Genomic DNA, 20,011 nt, shown 5'->3' with positions numbered 1-20,011 from the left:
CGGAGGGGAGGGGGAGACCCCCGCGGGGCCAGGGGCCAGAAGAGGAGGAAGGGATTTACCCATCACTGAGTCTCTGCTGTTTCCTCGCATACATTACCATCAATGCCCGGCCTGTGTGTGTGAGTGTGAGGGGACCAGGAGGGGACGGCCGCGGCCGGGCCACAGGCGCCGAGGGGGGAGGAGGGGGAGGCAGCGCTCCGCCTCGCCGCCGACCGGGGGCAGGGAGGGGGGAAGGGAGGGAGGGGGCGGCTCAGGCAGGTCGGCTGGGAGCAGCGCTCACGGGCCCATCTCCTCCGCGCACAGCGAGAGGGGAGACGCCAGGAACTCGGCCCCGCGCGCGCTGAGACACTCCGGGAGCACGGACTCCGCCGCCGTCGCCGCCACCGCCGCTGCTGCTGCTGCCGCGGCCGCCTCCTCCCCCCGCTGCGCCCGCCGCCGCCGCCGCTCCTCCAACTACATCCGGGAAACTCGGGCGACGCCGCGCTCGGTTAACGTCGGCTCTTTTCGGCTCTTTCCGACATGCTCCGTCCCCTCTGTCCCCTTTGCTCTCGGGCGACTCTGCCTTCGGGAAACATCGGCTGCCTTCGCCGAGCCCAACGCCCTTCAGTCTCTCCCTTCGGCAAACATCGGCTCGTTCCGTAACTCTCCTCCCTCCCTCCCCCTCCCACCGGCCGGCCCGCCTCGTCCTCCTCTCCCGAACGCTACCTGTCTTCGGAAAACATCGGTTATTTCCGTAGCGATGTTTTCACGCTCCCGTCAGGGCGGTGCCGCGCTCGGAAACGCTCGGGTATTTCCGTGACCCCTCACACGGCGGCTCCGAGGCACTCACTGCCGGTCGGAGCAGCCGTTGGCCGGGCGCGCCTGGCTGATTGGCCGAGGGGGGCCCCCACCGCCCAGGGGCCGCGCCGCGCCTCGCCTCGCTCCCCTGCGCGGGCGGGCCGGGCCGAGCAGGAGCAGGGCCGCGGCGGGGCAGGCCAAGCCGCTTTCTGGTGCGAGCCGACAGGGCGGGAACGCCAGGCAGGTGGGGGCAACAGGGGGAATTGCGAGAGAAGCGGCGGGGCGGGGGGAAGCGGCGCCCGGCCGCGAGATAGGAAAGGGAAGGTCTCCTCTTACCTACCCCCTCCTCCCCTTCCGCCCAGGGACTTGATGTATAGGCAGGAGCCATTTTGTGTACGGATCGTCTTCTGCGAGGAAGCGCTCGGCGGTGAAGAGGTTGTTAAAATGTCCCTGGGGAGGCGGCGGCCGCGGGGCCAGGCCCTGCCCCCGGCCCCTGAAGAAGCGCCGCCAGGCAGCTGCAGCCCCGGTCGCTGAGGGAGCGAGGCGCAGGCGGCGGAACGGCCCGGGCGCGGTGAAATCGCCGCCGGGGCGGGGGGGGGGGCGGCCGGCGGTGGGTGAGGGGCGCTAACGGCTGCCTCCGGCGACCGAGCGGCTCGTCCGCGTCTCGACACACGCGTGACATTGTCATCGCGGCGCCCATGAGCGGCCAGCAGCGCCCCATGGACTGGCTTCGGGTGCCCCGCGCTCTCCCGGCGAGGTGGATGCTGGCGCTCGGCTGGCGAGGAGGATTCCCGTCGGCAGAGGCCGGGGGTGCTGCCGGCGGTGACAGCTGAGCCTTCTCTCGGGGAAAGGGTCGTTTCGTTATTTCTGACCGAACCCTCGAAATCTGAGGTACAAAGCGTCATCAATTCAGAATGGTATTTAGGATATCATAAACCATAATAGAAGTATGTTGATACCAGCGTTGAGCATAGGCATGAGGGTATCATAGGAGAGAGGAGCTTTCAGTAAAGGTATGGCGTGGGTGCCCAGTTTTGTCCTGCCCCTTCCTGAAAAGGGATGTGGCATAACTCTGAACTAGCACGTTAACCTTAAACTGAGCAGCATTCCCTGCGGCTCTGTCTGCTAGCATAGCATTGGTCATGCTGACTCTCTTACAGAATTTTTCTTTCTTTTTTTTTGTTGTGTTTGGGGTTTGTTTGGGGGTTTTGGTTTTTTTTTTTTAGAGCACAGAAGACTGCTGCTGAGAGAGGACTTCAGGGAGCAGTGGCAGAGCCCAGAGAGGGGAGTGGAGGATGACTCAGCAGGGAGCCGTTCTTCAGGGTTACAATAATGAACTAGTGAAATGCATTGAAGACTTATGTATGCAAAAAGAAGAGCTGAACAAACAAATCCAGGAAGCGAAAGAAGAAAAAAAAAGACTCCAGCATCAAATCCAAGTCCTGAGCAAACAACTTCAGTGTGTATGTGAAAACCTGGCTCAAAAGGTAGCTTCACGGAATGAGCTTGATAAAATTCTTGCTGAAACTGAAGCTGCTTACGTGAAGATTTTGGATAGTTCTAGAACTTTACTTAATGTCCTGAAGAAAGAAGTGGGAAGCCTAAAGCATACACCAGAACTGAAAACCAATGTAACTTGAAACGGTCAAATGTTTGGAATCCACAGTGCTATAATTCCAGTAGGTGAGAAACGTGGTTAGCCACAAAAACTTACAAGCACAGTATAAGCAGAGAGGGATTTTCTTTCAACGTTTCTGTATGTTGTATTACTATTTTTAAATGCACCAGAAAATAGATGAAATAAAGTTGCTGTTTTGCTATTAAAAAAAAATTAATTACTTAAACACTATACTATACTGCAAATAAGGTAGTTGAGGCAGATGTGAGACTGTCAGTTTTGACATGGTGATGCTTCAAGGCTATTCTGAGGACAGGAGAAAAATGATGTATTTTATTGGTCAGCTTCAGATGGCTGCCAGTAAATTCCTGTTTAATTGAAAACTAGTGGATGCAAGTAGAGTAGATTCTACTACTTTTCACTTTACAGGTGCTTAGGCTTTACTGTCAGGGGCCAAATAGAAACTGTTTAGCCTTCTCTAGGAGTTTAGAGTTCTGTCTCTGTGATGCATGCACAAAGACAGCTCCTGTTTACAATCATCTCTTACTTAAGTGGAATAATAGAGGGATAAGGTGAGAAAACATGACTAATGCAGGGCGTGGAGGCTTAAACCGTAGGACTGTGGTTCATGCATCTTCTGAAGCTATACTCCAAAGCCTTGTTTAGAAGGGAGGCAAACTGTAGTGAAAGACAGGTTTTGGTGCAACTGTGTGCGTACCATGTGAAGGGCACAGCACTGCAAGCAGCTATACTACGTGAGCTTGGACCAACTCATCCACTTTATGGGTAAGGAAAAGGTGAGCGTATTTCAATAGTGCCTGGAAGTCCTGAAAAATCTACTAGGGTCCAGCCAAAATACTACATTAAATACAAGGCCAAAGAAGATGAACTTAAGTAAAAGCCAATAACAAACTTCTGGAAACTATTTATAGTGCTCTTCAGCTCTATACAGATCTATTGAGTGATTATAATAAGATTGTAAAGAGTAGTGAACAATAACAGGGAATGGTGAGAAGTAGCTTGCAGCTGTCAGGCATTCTTACAGATGAAGTTAAAATAGAACCTCATTTAGAGATCATGGAGGAGGTAACAGCATGGCACAAATCTCAGTTTAATCCTGTTTCCTATTTCTAGTAGTTACTGTAACTGTGTGTACATACAGACACATTTTGTTCTGCTTATTCATGTGTTACAGCAGTAACTTCATTTCTAAGCTGTATCTTGTAGTCAGATCTTCATTCTATACCAATTAACTAAACTGAAAGATGTGCAATTGTAATCTTTTTAACTGTGTGTCTCAGGTGCAAGTATAAAGGGTATGTAGATATGAATAGTTTCAGTAATAGCTCTTCACCAATAATAAGAAGCAGATTTTATGTTCTTCCAGTTGCCATGCTACATCAGGGATTAGCGTGACTGAGCTAATCAGCAATTTAATTGTATAGCATTTCTGCTGCCTTCTCTCAAGTAATGCTGAGGTGATAAAATTAGATAATCTCAAGGGTACAGCTATTGTTGTAGTACTGTGGTATTCAGGACACCTTGTTTATATTGAAGTGAAAAACAAAAAAATTGCTATTTTTTAGTAGCAAAAAAGTGATTTATTTGACTGGATGTTTCTTGACATTCTCTCTTCCCTTAGTCTGGTAGTAGTCATTAATTTACATCAAAATAGGAAGACTCAGGAAAAGGTATTAAAAAAAAAAGTCCTTGATCTTTACTCTTTAGGGTTTTTTTTAGTTGCATATGTAAACTGCTGCATATTATTTCAAGGGAACTTTAAATTGTCTGTGAAAAAAAAATTGTATCAGCTCATTTATAGAGAACAGTACAGTTAATTTCTTTTTTTAAATTACAGGTTTGTTTGCCTTAGAATAAGCATATATTATAAATAATGCCTCATATTTCTCTACTGAGGCTGTTAAAACTGAAGAAGTTTTAAGGGAAGCTTTGTAAGCCTTTAAAGAAGTCTATTTCATGACCATTATTATGTGTAAGTGTAGCTTTTACAGGGTCAAAACTAAAATACTGGAGATGTTTGAACTTTATATGTTACAGAACTCAGGGGAAAATGTAACTGTTGGCTAGTATTTACATACACTGGGGCCTCCCAGCTTTCAACTGTAATGTTGAAATCTTGTTAGAAACACATTCAGTAATCCCAATCTGTAAAATTTCTGTTTAAATTCAGATTCACAAATAGAAAGCAATATTATCTCTAGGGCTTGCCTATTTGTAGAATAACTCCCAGGTGTGGCAGTTATTGTGAGGTAAGTGCACCTGCAGAGTTGTTACTCAAAAATAACTCTTACCATTATACTCTGTATTGACCCAAATGAACCTATTGTGTCCTTTTATTGAAGTGATAAACCTTTTTCACTGCTTTTTCAGGTAGTATAAGTTTTGACATAAAAAGCTTTTCTTAAAAAGCTTTAGTTTGTTTAGAATAGAAGATACGGAAACTAAACTAATGCACAGTATTGCTACAACAGAAATCATAATTTGCAGATTATAGCAGCTTTGTAGGGCTGGCCTGTAACAGAAAGTTTGCCTGAAATAAGGCAGGTTATAAGGCTTAATTTTTTATGTTGATTTGGTGTAACTGTCTGGACTAGATCCAGTTATGTACTCGAGTGCTTACAGTCTAGGAGATTTAATGACAAAAGTTAGTTTAGTGCCTAAAGTGCTGTGTCAAATATCTTGTAGTTCTTTTGGTATGTGAGGAGACACAGTTTTTGAAACTCCTACCTGTGCTTGATTCAAAGCTCCAGTGAAATGCATCTAGAGTACTGTTCTGATTTCCTGAATTTTTGGAGTGGCACCTGTACCTTGTTTCCAAATAAGAGAACATAACTGGAAGAGAGATGATGATTCCCAGCTTGTATAGTAATACTTCTTAAATATGTACCTAGCATATACAACTGTAGTCGTCAACGGGCTTTTCAAATCCTTTAAGTGTTGACTCCTGCCAAGTAAACTAAGTTTACTATGTACGCTAGAGTTTGGTGGTTACCAGAGAAACAGCTGGGGGTGGTATTTTGAAGTAATTTTCAGTGTGGAGGTGATTATACAAACCAATGGTTGAAGTCCCATACACAAGTAGTCACCCACAATCTGTAACTGCCTGCAGAGATGATTACCTTTCAATTGAGATACCTCCCCACATGCAGTTTCTGCTAATCACCTTACAGGGCTGGAGGTGAGTGGATTGGGGTGCGCCCTAATTTTGGGGGTGAAAAGTAAAGTAGTATGGATGTGGAGTCCTGATTCGGGGAAACTGGAACATGAGTGGAGGATTGATAAGAGAGGTGGCCTTCCTCTTAATTTCTGTCTGCTTTAAGTGTGCTTGTACTGAGCTACTGCCTACAGTTCCTGCTACCCAATAAATCAAATTTTAGAAATCGTCTGAGGGTCACCTGAAGTTTGGCCGCTGCCCCCGCGCCACTTTTTAAGTCCACTGACAAACTACAGAGGCAACCTACATTTTATGTAGTTTTATACTACGTATATATTTTTATACTACATATACTAAAAATTATGTAGCTTTATATATATATATAGAGAGAGAGAAAGAGAAAGAACAATACATTGCTTCCTCTTTCTGCCTTTTATTCCTTTCTGGACACACTGGCATGCTCAGCTGCACAGTGGCCAGTTCCAGCAGGAAGACATGGAGTCTGAGCCACCTGTTTGCTGGGTAAGTGTACTACCAGGCTCACGCAGGATGCGTACTGTTGTTCCCTACCCTGGTAGCTCATCTATGAACTACTTGGGTTTTATAAAGAACCCTAAGTTCTGTCAGTGTATTAGACGTACTCTGCCTGTATGTCAGATTGACTTGGAGAATATAGGCAGAGGGATGGCAATTTTTTGGCTCTTGGTGAATGTAAAAGATTTGTTTCCTCAGACTAGGAAGTCTGCAGACTAGGAAGATTCGGCATCTTCAAACACCCTAAGAATTGTCCATTCAAACAACGAAGCAAGCTATAATCTAAACCCAGATGACTGGGGTCTTGGATTTCAATTTCAGAATCAAGGATCTCAATTCCATCTAGCTCTTGTGTGTGTCTTACTCCGAATGGGTTAACTGGGTTAAGCTAAATGGAACAAGGTGCTCTTAATTCTGGAACAAGATCATTCAGAAGATTGTTAGCAAAAGGGTCAAACGTCTACACAAATTCGTTGTGTAGATGAGTCCTGTGCAGAAGACCAGTATCTTATTCCTTAGATGATTTTGCTTGTTAAAAGTTTGAGCTAAAAGATGTAGCTTGCGGCGGTTGCTGAAATTATCCTTAACTATTAGTAGATCCTGGGCTTTGGGGTTTTTTTATGTAAGAACTAGATAAAACAGTTCATTATTTTAATAATTTTTTTCCTCTTCAGTAGCAAGTGAAGAAGAATCAATAGATTTTTTTACTGTGGATTTGTTTATGTTGGGTTTTTTTTCTTAACGGATAGATTTATAGATAGTTTTCCTAAAATCAGAATGGTCATTTACCTTTGTTTTTTCTGTATGTCTGTGTTTTTAAATATAGATACACATATCTTCTTTTTTTTCCCCTCTTGGTGGAAAGGCAGATTAACCTTTGGTTTAGTTTGTACACTGATGGCTTTGTCAGTGTCTATTGTGTTGCTGGGATGGGTGGGAGAGGGGCAGTCAGGCACTGCGGCCACTTCTCAGGTGACTGTTCTATGCTTGTTTTAAATTGGGAGTACGGTTTTTGTTCATTGCCCCTGAACTGCTTTATAAATCTGTTTTTAATTTCAGTTGCCCCAAGGTAGTCCTTGATAGTTGTCTTCCTCAACTGGTTTTCAGATGAAGTTTAGTTCAATATCTAGCTGTAAAAAACAGATGTGTGCAAGGTGAGACAACTTACTTCCATGTTAGCTGTTAATAAAGCATGATGGAGAGGTTCAGGCTTGTAGAAAAGGGAGCTATATGTTATTTGGTCATTCATAGATTTAGCTTATACTGCAGGGGTCCTCAAACTTTTAGCAGGGGGCCGGTGCGTGGATGAAGTGGCGGGCAGTCATCTGTGGCTGCTTGGTTTCCCCCCCCCAACCGCCAGCAGGGGGGTTCTGAAAATACTGGGGGCCGGATTGAGGACCCTGAGGGGCTGTATCTGGCCCACGGGCCATAGTTTGAGGACCCCTGGCTTATAGGATTTGTGTGAAAAGTAGTTTAGTGTGGTAGTTTGATTTTACAATGACGTGATGTTAGAAGTGGACCTAATAAAACACGTTCATTTTGTAGTGGTTTCAAAAGTAGTTTCACAAGGTCTTGTGGGGTGGAACAATTTGCATTTTTTTTTTTTATTTGTACAAGACTAGACTGTCCATATGCAGCAGTAACCACTACAGTAAATTAGTAAATTTTAGTACCAACTTGGATATCTTATTTAGCAGTGGCATTGAAAATAATTGGTGTTAAATCTTTGCATTTTGATCATAGCAAGCAGTGGGCTTGCTACGTCATTCAAAGCTGGTAGTATTTTTAAGTCAGTTCAAATTAAACATCATAAATGGGAAGGTGTTACTCTTGGAATAGGATTTCTCTGCACTGGAGGAAAATGGGGACCTGGAGTCAGAGATCACATTCAAGAAAAAGCATTTGAGAGAAGTCATTACCAGCCTCCTTCTGGAGGTGGGATTGATCATGATTCCAAAGTATGATACTGAATACACTGGTTATGGAGCATTTTAACGCTAACTCTTCAGAGCTGCTATTTTTTCAGCTTTGTATGCGTAGGTTCTCATGCTCCAGTGAGAGCTCTTGTAAAAGATCTTGAGGTTTTTCATTCATATGTGGTATATGGGAACACTAAAATATTTCCATCATAGTACACGACAGATCTGTAACTTAACTTTTTTAAACCACTTAGTGTAGTTGATTTAGTTAATCCATCTGAATGTGAGGAAGAACTTCTGTACTTTGAAGGTGACAGAGCACTGGAGCAGGCTGCCCAGAGAGGCTGTGGGGTCTCCTCCGGAGACATTCAAAACCTGCCTGGACACAATTCTGTGCAACCTGCTCTAGGTGAACCTGCTTTAGCAGGGGGTTGGACTAGATGATCTCCAGAGGTCCCTTCCAACCCTGACCATTCTGTGATTCTGTAAACACAGTAAAAAAAAATAGCAAATTTTTCTGAGTGCTTTTGAATCACCCTATCTATTCGGAAGTAGATAAAATTACTATTTGTAGTACTCTCTTTTTGTTGTTATATCATTATTAACAAGTTGATACAACTTAGAGACCCATTCTGACCAGGCATGTGTCTGTCTTGGTTCCAGAGACAAAATCCTTTTCATATTCTGCAAGCTTTTAATTTTTTTAAAGCATCTTTCCTTACAAAGTAAGAACACTTGAAGTTGAAAATTGGCCTGACAGTTAGACACTCATGATACATTTTTTTTTTAAATATAGTTAGTATTGAGGTCTGAATTGTATTCTGTGAGGTGTTTGAAAACAAAAATCCTAGCAGTAATTCTTATGCTTAGGCAGTTGTTCAATAACAGAAATCCTAATAGAGACTTATGCTGCTTATTGTCCAATAGTAAGTGGAGTTACTTGCTGTAATCGACAAACCCAAGGTACTTATTAAACACTTGTACCTCCTCAGGAATTGTTGCTAGTGTGAAGGGGCGCATGGGGCAAAAGAGGAGCTGCCTTTTTAGTAGAGACTACCCATCTGTGAAAAGAGAGGAGCATCGTTGTTAGTCTGGCTCATGGTAAAGAGTTGTGAGACAATTTAAACTGAGTAGTTATAATGGTCATAGTTCACTGTTGCAAGGTCCACTGAAGCAAGCTGAAAAAAAGAAAATGCTGTCCATGTTGTCAGTGACAAGTAATGTGATACCTGATTGCAACCAGATTATCTTTAAATGCAGGAACTCGGGTATAGCTGGAAGCAGTGTAGCTGCTGCAGTACTGGGCTCAGCAAGGGTTAATTTGCCCTGCCAAAGAGCAATCAACCATGTGGACGCACTTATGAAATTTTGTGCACTCAAGAGTCATGAAAAGTGTAACCTGTTTCTGTTCTTGAAACTCAAGGAATGTTAACTGTGTTTTAGTGACATGCAGCTTTAGATATGACTCCACAAGAAGGATATTTATTTAAAATCCCATTCCCTCTAGGGGCTTTTCGCTGAAGCCTAAAGCGTTCTTGCTTTAGATTCAAATTGTTCAAGTTCAAAAATACAGATGCGCAAGTTCCACTGAAACCCACAAGCATGTAAGTGGTTTGTATTCACTGCATAGTACACCAAGCTCCTGCACAAATGCTGTCTAATCCTTCAGTCAAGTTGCAAGTTTTGTGGCTCCTCTTAGTAGTTCAAATGATTTGCAACAAGTGTTGCTTGTTCCATTAGGAATGTACTTTCAGTTTTTCATTTGTTTGTTTTTTAATGAAGTATTCCATTGAGGCCTCCCCTGGCACTCTGCCATACACATTCCTGTTGTGCATGTGACTATATGGGTCTTTGGGAATGTCAGAAAGAAACTACCTCTACAGCAGCAATTTAACTCAAACAAGGTTTGCTTTTATGCCATGCTGCTTTTGTTTTTTAACAGTTTTAAAATGCTGAGTATATACGTGTATATATATTTATATAGGATATATATAAACAAGTGCTTCCAATCAACAGATCACAAAGTACCTTACAGAGAATGTTAGTGTCTTTATCCCGCTGGATAGACCGTGAGACTCAGTAGTTATCTGCCCCAAATCTGGTACAGGTCTGGGAATGGAGGCCTTAGCATTCAGCTGAGGCTGAAAAAGTCTGACTTGGACTGCTTCCCAGGGATTCATGTCCTGTTTGGTGTCTGACATGAACCAACTGGATTATGTATTCTCAACCTGTGTGCTGGGGGAAGGGCTTGGTATTGACTAGATGCATACTTTTTTGCTGTCACTCACTTCACATTGCATGCAGCGTCATGATGTTTGAAATTATTACTCATTTCTCCATGGATACACCCCTCACAATAAAGTATCTCAGCTCCAAAGCAGCTACTCTTACTTTCCAGACCTGCTCTCTCCAAGTCCCTACTCACAGGCGTTTGGGAGCTGACTGTAGGAGATATGTCAGAAGAGCAGAACTTTTAATTATAGTTGCTAAATAATTACCTTTCGCAAGGATAACCTTGTTCAGATAGCTTATCATGACAGACTTTGCTGTTTTGTCTCGTTTTTCTCAGGTTTCTTACTACCTTATGCTAGTCTATGTAAGACCACCAGGTATTTGTACCAACACCCTTTAAGAGTTTTCTAGACATCGAGGCTCCTTGGTGTTTAAACACAGTGGAGGATCTGAATTCCAGTCAATCTGTAACAGCGTAAGGACACGTAACAGCATTCCAGCTGCATGTAACAGCAACAGGCTGTGTGGCATCCATATTCCACCACAGCTCATTTTGGGTTAATGGAATTGAAATAGCATGGCAAGTCAGGAACTGTGGTGATAGGGATGAATAGGGCTCTTTTATAGAGAAAAGAAGCTGAATTCAGATTAAAACCTATTTTAATCTAGGGCAGGTGGCAGCTGGTAGCAGTATTACTTTATTTCGTGTATCACAATAAATGCATATATGTACACATCAAAAAAATATAAAAATATGTTCTTGGTAGAATCCTGTCCTAATATTTCAGTACTGTCTGCTATTAGAAAGGACGATTGAAATAGGCTGGTCATTGACAACTTGTTTTAGGTTGTGTACCCTCTGCTTTCAGCAGCCCCCACAGGCTTGCTACTGTATAAACTCTCATTTGTAGCCCTATCCTCTTCCTGCTGCAACAGCTTTTGTTGCCCCTATTTCCTAGCCCCTTGCTTACCATGGTTCTAGTTACCCCAAGATACCGACAGAAACACGCTGCTGTTATGCCACGTGGTGGATCGGAGATACTTTTAGTATCATACTATTGTCCAGACATGGTCTGGCACACTTGGAAAAATTCTTTGCGAAGTTAAACAGATTTCATTCAGATTGATAGTGCCACAAAAGTTATGATTGGGTGAGGTAAGAGTATTATATAGTAGTAAAACAATGGATGCCTGATCTGAGAGGAGTTTCATCCTATGAAAAACCCATCCTAAAAATACTTGTAGGTTGAAGTGATGGGTGGATGGAATGTGATATTCCTGATATGCTGTGGAGGTTAAGGAACAGAAATTTACTATGTTTATCAATGAGACTGTCCTTATTCTAGCAAATGCAAACTTTGTTTATAGTCTTCTGCAAATAAAGAAAGTCTGTATGGGATGGTGTACTTTAATTAATATTAAGGCTATGTGCAGTGATGTGAGTTTGTTTCAGAAAGTATTGCACTGTGTTTGAGAAAACAAACTCACTATAACCTGAAATTAAAAAGAGGAAAAAGGAATATTAATGCTGGAGCTTGCAGATCAGTGATCTCATTGAGGAAGCTGTTACAGGTCAGCTATATAGTTCTTCAAAGCTCTGAATATGACCTATATTGCAAAATAATAAACACGTGCTAAGATAGAGTGGAGTATGCTCACAGTAAGGCTACTTGTAAAAAGTTAGGTCAAGACATCATATGTATTCAGCAGTTTTCTTTGTAATCCTGCTCTATTTTACAAACTAATATATTCCCCAGTAAGGTTCACTAGAGAAAACATTCCAGATGCCTTCATCTGCAGAGAGGAAGGAGAGACAATTAAAAGTCTGCATGCTGTGAAATCTCTGGGTAACAACAGTGTCTGCACAGACTTTTATAATGTTATAAGGCACAACTGGTTTTCCTGCTGTCCAGGATGACTGAATGCAAACATAGTTTTTGTAAGAGGACAGTGTCTCAGTTATTTTCACACTGGCTAAAATTCTGGTGGTTTGCAAAAAGCTTTCTATTTTTATTTACTGATAGCAAGGTCTTGGTGACAAACTGGCTCCTCCAGACCAGACAAATTCTATTTTCTTTTATTAGCATGCATCATTTTGTGCCTAACAAAGAAAGGGCAGGCTTCTGATAATGTAGTGAAAAAACCTGGGGCAGAGCAGTGTCTGGTACTGGCCTCCATCAAAGAGAAGGAAAAGCACAAAAGCACAAAATTGTCAGCCTTGGTCTGCATTGAGCAGGGTTGCGTGCAAAATTAGCAAGTAAGAAGGCTTTTTCCTCCCCCCCCCCCCCCTTTTTTTTTAATTTGCTCCCTCCTACATCATTACTGGGCTGAGCAGGGAAAGAATTTTCTTTCTGTTTAATGGTATGAATAATAATAAATGGGATAACTTGCTCTAAGAAAAGCCAATTCCATGTGGGAGGCAGCTAAAGCTGCCTCATGGGAGCTTTACTTTTTTCTTCAGAAAAAAATTTTCATCATGCAAATTCTGAAAGCCAGCAGCCATTGAAGGGAAAGGAGAAACAACAAAATGCTGTGTTTGGTTGTCATTGCGGACCAATTACCCTTCCAGTAGCTGCACTCTTGTGTGCAGTTTCTTGGTTGCAAGTACTGCTTGTCCAAAACACAGATTTTTAGTCTCAGACTAGTTAATTTTAAAATCAGTTTTTTATTTTAGATGAGCTTAATGAAGCAGTGCACATTGGTGCTTATATCGGTATGAAATTTGTCTATAACTTAGTTAAAAGTCCTTTTCACTGGCTTAGTATGCCATGTATTATTACATTATGTACGATTACACTGGTGTAGCTAGAGTGAAGCTTTGTTCTCAGACATAAAGATGACCTTTTAACTTAGATTATGATGGTACATACATTATAGTTTCAGGTGTTGGTGAAGTCAGCAGCAACCAAACACAACAAAGTATAACTTGACTTCTATGGATTTAAATTAGAACTTCCCATATTGCCTTGCATGAACGTTTTTGATTTAAGTAACTTCTGTATTTGGTTGTTTGGTGGGAAAGCACAGCCAAAGAGGTATTGAAGATCATTTGTTTTGGCTAACAGTACATTTCCTGGATAATCTCATCCAGGAGAGATTTTAGGTGTGGTACCTGTTCAGAGCCAGGACACTCAGAGCACAGCCCAGCCTCCATTTCCCAAGCTAGTCATTCCCATGGCACACGAACAAGCCAGTCTGTTTTGTAAGGACCATGGGACAAGGTGCCATCTTGTGAATGGTGGGAAAGAGTACATAATTAAATAAATGAAGGCAGTGAGTGCTGTACAGAAACATCCAAGGAAGGCTCAGACTGAGGCTGTCAGAAGGACTTGGGAGTCTTTGTTTCTACTCTGTATGAAGTTTAAGTAAAAGTAAATATATGTGTGTGCGTGCATGCTGCTCGAGCTACTTGGTGCTACATTGGGATTCTATTACATTGGGATTCTATTACATTGGGAAGTTATGATTTAATTTGTAGTTAAAATGATATCGTTAGCATGAGCAAAGCCCCTAAAACCAAAGTAGTTGTGCAGTGTTACTGAATTTCAAAGTGTTGAATTTCTACGTCTGTAACTTTTGATCCTAGTGCTGTGTCCTGTATGGTAGCAAAGAAGGTAACAAAACTAATTTTAAAATTCTGGAACTAGTTTTGAGATAATATGAAGAATTTAATAAGTTCCCAAGAGGATTTTATGCCACGAGGCTTACTGAAAGTTAGTAGGTCTTGTGCTTTGCTTGCTAATGCTCTGGACTTTTTAAGATTCAAGATTCTTGGTGCATTTCTCAAAGGCCTGGCTCCTGAAATAAAGGCATTTTCTTTGTTCTTCTTCCCCTCCTTTACAAGAAACAGAAATATAACTTCAAAGGTTGAAAACACAAAAGCAAGTAACATGAAAGGCTCAGAAATGCAAATATAAATAATTCTAGATATTTTTCATGACTTAACAATTTCCCACATTGTGCTTGGTCTGATGTATGTCTTTTTGAAAGCTAGAAGCTGGTTGGTCATGGTCAAAGTCCTATTGAAAATTTCACCCCATGTTATACTTCAATCAAATAAGATGCAATTATGATTGCTTTAAGAAAGGCAGTCTTATAATCCATGGTTGTAGGTGCTGTAACACACAATTTGCTGTCTTTATATGAATATTTAAATTCTTCTCTTACTATCTTTAACAAGTTCACCCACCTTTCTGCGGTCACTATGTGTTACTCAGGTGTATCAGGGAAGCTCCTTTAAGTCCAACTTTAATGTGATCTGCAGGTGTCATGGAGCAAGGTGTGGTTTGGAGACAAGCTCTGGAGCTTCCAGGCTAGCAGAAGCTGGAAAGCCCCACCAGGTGGCAGGGGAAGGGAAGGCTGCTGACTCCTGGGAGAGAGCACATCCAGCAGTGGTACATGGTCTCCCTTCTGCCAGAAGAAATACCAGCCTGGCATGATACTTGGCAAAACCAGGAACGTTAGAGGAACAAGCAGTTTCAGGGCTGAAAGAGGGTCTAGGACAGGGGTTCTCAAACTGCGGCCCGTGGACCAGATACGGCCCCCAGGGTCCTCAATCTGGCTCCCGGTATTTTCAGAACCCCCCCACCAGGGGTTGGGGGGGGAAACCAAGCAGCCGCAGATGACTGCCTGCCACTGCATCCGCGCGCCGGCCCCCTGGTTAAAAAGTTTGAGGTCCCCTGGTCTAGGAAATCTCCTAATATCACAGTATATTTAGCTCATGGAAATGAATACAGGAAAGGTAAATGAGAAAATTACTGAAGAGAAGGGTTTTCAAATATTTGCAGAGCTTGCTTTGGAGTCTGAAAGGCCAAAAATATGATCACAACATCTAGCTTGGAGACTGAAGATGGGATTAAGAAATGGAATAATTTATCGAACTGGGGCTAAAGATAGAAGTAAGTATGCTGTATAAAGGGCAGGATGAAGACATTTTAGTAAAACTGACACTGAAAAAGAGAGGATAAGCTGCTGAGAACATCCAGAGGAATTTTCCTGAGAGGAGAGCATTACAAGAACTGCCAGAATTGTCTGATTTTTCAAATGTTTTTTATTAAAGCATATAAATTTAGTATCTAAGATGAAGAATAATTTATCACAATAGAAATAATTAAATCCTCAGAAAAATGAAGATGAATTTTGATGCCATTCCACAATTATTCTCGACAAACACTTTTAATTTGGTCCAAAGAATAGCAAGGAGGTTTTGTGGGTATCATAATAAGTGATCTAGACCTGAATGATGTGTTTCACTCATCACAGAGAAGTGGCAATAAGAGGGAACATGACAAAAATATAAAAAACAATGAGTAGGGCTGCACATAATTTTGGCTTTCATATTTTTATAATAAATGTCGTGGTAGTTTGTGGTTTGCTTAAAGCTTCAGCTTCCAGATTTGCATAGTAAATAAGAATCTAAAATTTCATTATGGAATAAACAAGTTTCTAGTTATCATGATTGCAAGACTACTTAAATAGAGAGCAAGAAAAAGAACCAAAATACATTTTTTAAGAGACAAATTCTTGGAGTTTTAACTCAAAGACTGAAATCTACCTTCTTTACTCTAAAAAAAAAATAACCAAAGTCATAAAGCTAAGGCTTGATCCTGCCATTAGAGCTCAGGTTGGTATTTGTAGTGCATTCATTACTCAGACATTGCAAAGCTGTGTATCCCATTCTTCTCTTTCCGTAGCAACGTTCTCTTAGAGCCTTGAAAACAACATGCCTCTGCTCTCTCTGTTTTACTTGCTTTTTCCTTCAGCAGATGCTGACGAGTGCAGCGTCTGATTTCAGTTCTGATCTGGAATAACTCCAGGGGCGTGTACGAAGCCATCCCGCTTCTTCCCTGCGAAGAGGCTGGTGGTGGGGAGGAGGGTCAGGACTATTGTTCTCCCTCCCTGGTCCCTCCTGCAGCAGCAGCCAGCATTGTTCCTTTTTATTTACTTTCCTCTCTCTGTAAACCAGCAGGGCTCACAGCAGAGGGACACAGCTCTCCTCATTAGAATAATCAGGCTGATTTATGAGAGAACACACAGAGAAGGAACACGCTCCTTCTGCAGCATTCGCCACCCAGGCTGGGCACCCACCCGGCTCTGGTCGCAGTGCTGTGCTGGGCCTCCCCGCTGGCTCATGCTCCCACCCCCAGCTACCCAGGTGGGCTGGTGGGCCCCTACTCTTCAACCTTTGCATCTCAGTGAAAATGTACAGATACATGCAATAAACACTTCTTTTCTTCACATGGTATTCTGCAGAAGTTGTGTGTTTCAAGTTAATACTGAAAGTTTGAAAGTCTAAATTAAAGTAATAGAGGAAAGGGGAAAATCCCATGTTGGACCCTTCCTTAGCATTAGCTAAGTGGAAATTTTGGCTTACAAAACACTTGAGCAGGTTCGCTGTGTCACTGAACAGTGAGAGCTGCTACAGCTTTGTTCCTCTTCTGCACTGTGGAAGTTTTGTGTTACCTTTAGGAAAGGCTTATGTATGAGGAGTTCAGAAATTTTCTTCTTTCAGGGAAAATGTTGTGAAGATCCTTTGTTTTATTGTATTTCCTTGGTATCGTCATGACAAAATATAGCATGTAACTGAAAAGTTTTACTGGAACTCTGGACGACCCATTTAAAATGCACGTAGATATATTTACAAACATATGTAAGCTTTTAAAAATGCATTATACAAGCAAACAAACAAACAAGTCATTGGCAATTCTGCTTGTGTTTCTGCCAGGCAACAGAATCAAACACCAAACTTGAAAAGGTTGCCTCCTGCCTGCACTTCGCAGTGTGATGTTTGTGGTCACCTTTATGAAAGGAACCATACCCATCACTTGTGTATGCTAACAGGATGGCATTTGTAGAGCCTGAAAGGCAATTAAATAATTTTGTCAATCACCCCCTGAGTCTATAGGAATATTTTTTGTTGAGGAGCAGATCGACTGTGCAGAGTTTCAAGAGCAGTTATTCATATTCAGTAGCCCTCCACATTGCAGGCTCTGTGAAAAGCGCAATGAAACCAAGGAGCTCACTGTATAACTAAGCTGGAGCAGTGAAAGCAATAAAAGAATTAAGTATATATTACAAATTGACAGAAAAAATCTTACTGTAATTGCCTGTAACAAGATGCCTCATACCACCCATAGGAAAAAGCAAATTGGCATCCAACATTTTCTGCCACCCTGACATTGTCTCAAGTGCTCTCAAGATACGCTTGGTTGGAACATTTTCCTCTGTCTTTCACATATGCGGAGAAGAGGAGCAAGACCCAGTTTCACCCATCCCGTTCCTTCATGCAGCGCCTCGGTGTATTTTTGGCTTAGCAGATTCGCAATTCTGACTGGCACGAAGTTGATCCATGTGGAAATCTACCCTTCTTTTACAAAGCTGCATTCCAGAAACTGTGCAAGAACACTCCCCTTCATTTTGTGAGGTGGGAGAGAGGTGGGGAGGGCAACCCCTGAGACCTGGCCACTGCACTTTGTAGCCAGAAGGAAAGCTTTGGTGCTTGCTGATACCTGATTATTTTGTTCACCAAGAAACAGAAAGCATCTAAAAACTTATCCAAACCACAACTGTGTTGTTCAGAAGTCAATGTTTCAATACATAACCTAATTTTTCTGCCTTGACACAGTGATTTCACTGATGGACATGGGGCATTCCCATAGGAAGAGCTCCATATTAGCGCTGCTGTGTGCAAGGGCAATCTGTGGGGAAGAGACATGGCTATAAAATGGAGAAATGGTTAAAACACTACACAGTGTGCCTCTCTCCTAAACAATCATACTGTACTTGCTTTTCCTTTTCTCAAAATTGCTGCCTTGGGGAGGTAAAGAATTACCATTGCCATAAACTGTAATCAAGATCAGATGTGCAAAGGGAAAGGCCTTGCTCAAATATCAAAGGGGTCTTAAACCGCCAAAATGGAGCGAGGGAGAGAAAACCCAAGGGAACTGGAGATGCAGTTTATGACTGACCTTCATTTTAACTGGGAAATGCATACTCCAGAATGGCAATGCTCCATGAATGCATGTTTTGTTTTGTTTCAGCTCATTGGGAATCTTCACTGCAGCAGTATTGATCTAAGCTCCCTAACAATGAGCTGGGGATGAGGAATCACATATGCATTCCAGAAACATTTTTCTGAGCTGAACTCGTCTCAGCAGTGACAGTGCCCAGCTTTGTTGTCCCCTCTGCCATGGTGCTGCCTTCTGGGGCTCCCTTCTTTGCGTCATCGTTGGCCTAAATCACTCCACATTTTCTGCATTCTCATAACCCAGTTGTCTGGATTTGGGAGAAAAACAAGATAACTCTTCAAGAGGATTTTTGCTGCCACAGGAGTAGTTGATGTCTGGATGAGGTCTCAGTCATTCAAAGGCCAAGCATTACAAGAAAAACAGACATATTAAATCTTTGCAGTTAAATATAAAACCACGGCATCACTGTGCCTCATCCTCCCAGTGTTGCCTCCCTTTTTGCATTTCACGGGGTAACATTTGACTGGGGACACTCTATATAGTCTTCAAAAAAGTGTAAATTAAAATCTAGTTCCAAACTTACCTTTGTAATGGACCCAAAATGCTTACTGAACTTTGGGGAAATTCAGATCTACATTTCCATCTGTATTTCATGGCTCAATTCCAGCCATAGTTTAAATCAAAATGCTTAGCTGCTGTCAGTTGAAGTACTGTGTTCCCCTGGCTTCCTATCAGATATGCTATATTAAAGCAAATGCTCATTTTTATCACCTCAGAATTATGTTCTGAATTCTTTTTAAATTCAAATTAAACACTTTGATGAAATTCTGCCTTATATTTAACATGAACTGCAAGGAGCAACAGTGCTTAGCAGGTAACAATGAAAAGAATGGATTGTCAGGAAAGCCTGTAAGAGTCGTCCATTCTGAAGAAACCTCTCACCAAGACAGTAGCTATTTGTAAAATACACTTGTCTCATAACCAGAAAAAAATAATCTGTCATAAAAGTCACAACTCCTTCACAGTTTCCCCTCTCAGCTTCCTCTGTGAACAGCTGTCAATATACAAATGAAACTAACTTAAAAAACCACCCAGATAGGTTTGCTGTGTGATGCAAAACACTTTTTCAGGTTGAAAACCCTTTGGAGTTAATTGGATGGGAGTATTCAGGTTATTTTTCATCATTGCAACATGTTGTTTTGCAACACAAAATATGTCCATTTACAGTAAATACAGAAATGTCTGCAACAAATTAACTTCAGAGTTTTGGAAACACAGATGGTATTTCTTACACTTTCCCAAAGGGCTACATTTGCTCTAGAGAAAGCAGAGATTTTAGCTATTTTGTTATTTTTAGGAGTTTGTTCATCCCCCAGCATTTCTACTTGACTAAGAAGAGATAAGATCTGATTTACAGTTTATCTGCTGTCAAGCAAGGAGATTAAACAATTTATTTTGTCACTTGCAATATGTTTCTGCTGCCTCCAGCATTTAATTTTACAGCACTGAACATTTGTAAAGGAAGTCGTGAAGATTATGGGCTCCAAAAGGGAAGTCTCAGCATTTGATACGTTCTGGAGAGGAAAATATACGTATGGGTGGTGAGACGTAACAACGAACAGAACAACTGCAATTTGTCCCTAGCGTCCCATCCTGCCAGAGCCCCTTCCCTGGCCGCCGGGAGTGGCACGATGCTCCCGCTGCCACCCAGGGCGCTCCCAAATTTTCAGGCAAAGGATCGGGCCCTCAGCCACAGGATTTCTGCAAGCTGCAGACCCTTTCCCGCACC

The 20,011-nt window shown here is 42.3% G+C and overlaps 2 protein-coding genes across 9 annotated transcripts in view; one reads left to right on the top strand and one right to left on the bottom strand.

Moving 5' to 3' along the window:
- Window positions 1-833, bottom strand: part of WAC (WW domain containing adaptor with coiled-coil) — a 63,460-nt gene extending 62,627 nt beyond the window's left edge. For 2 of the 3 annotated variants that reach the window (XM_040591907.1, XM_040591908.1), the window contains exon 1: window positions 60-169. In XM_040591907.1, the coding sequence (XP_040447841.1) occupies window positions 60-100 (41 nt within the window). In that variant the 5' untranslated portion in view covers window positions 101-169. Of the gene's footprint in view, window positions 1-59; window positions 170-705 lie in introns of those variants that run through there. The other variant, XM_040591909.1, reaches the window with a different exon arrangement.
- Window positions 62-18,989, top strand: SSNA1 (SS nuclear autoantigen 1). Of its 6 annotated transcripts, XR_005827537.1 has the most exons (3): window positions 907-1,021; window positions 2,004-4,665; window positions 18,295-18,989. XR_005827537.1 is itself a non-coding variant. In XM_040591915.1 (2 exons), the coding sequence occupies exon 2, from the start codon at window positions 2,073-2,075 to the stop codon at window positions 2,415-2,417; it is 345 nt and encodes a 114-aa protein (XP_040447849.1). In that variant the 5' UTR covers window positions 62-119; window positions 2,004-2,072; the 3' UTR covers window positions 2,418-4,735. The 6 variants fall into 6 exon arrangements, 5 of the variants coding, with proteins under 5 accessions (XP_040447849.1, XP_040447844.1, XP_040447848.1 ...); XM_040591915.1 differs by lacking the exons at window positions 907-1,021; window positions 18,295-18,989 and adding an exon at window positions 62-119 and having other exon boundaries at window positions 2,004-4,735; XM_040591910.1 differs by lacking the exon at window positions 18,295-18,989 and having other exon boundaries at window positions 2,004-4,735.
- The last annotated feature ends 1,022 nt before the right edge of the window (window positions 18,990-20,011 follow it).

The sequence above is a fragment of the Falco naumanni genome, chromosome 4 (genome assembly GCF_017639655.2).
Source record: "Falco naumanni isolate bFalNau1 chromosome 4, bFalNau1.pat, whole genome shotgun sequence".
In the NCBI taxonomy this organism is placed as follows: Eukaryota; Metazoa; Chordata; class Aves; order Falconiformes; family Falconidae; genus Falco; species Falco naumanni.
Note: the sequence above shows the minus strand (reverse complement) of the source record. Positions and strands in the feature narration are given on the sequence as shown.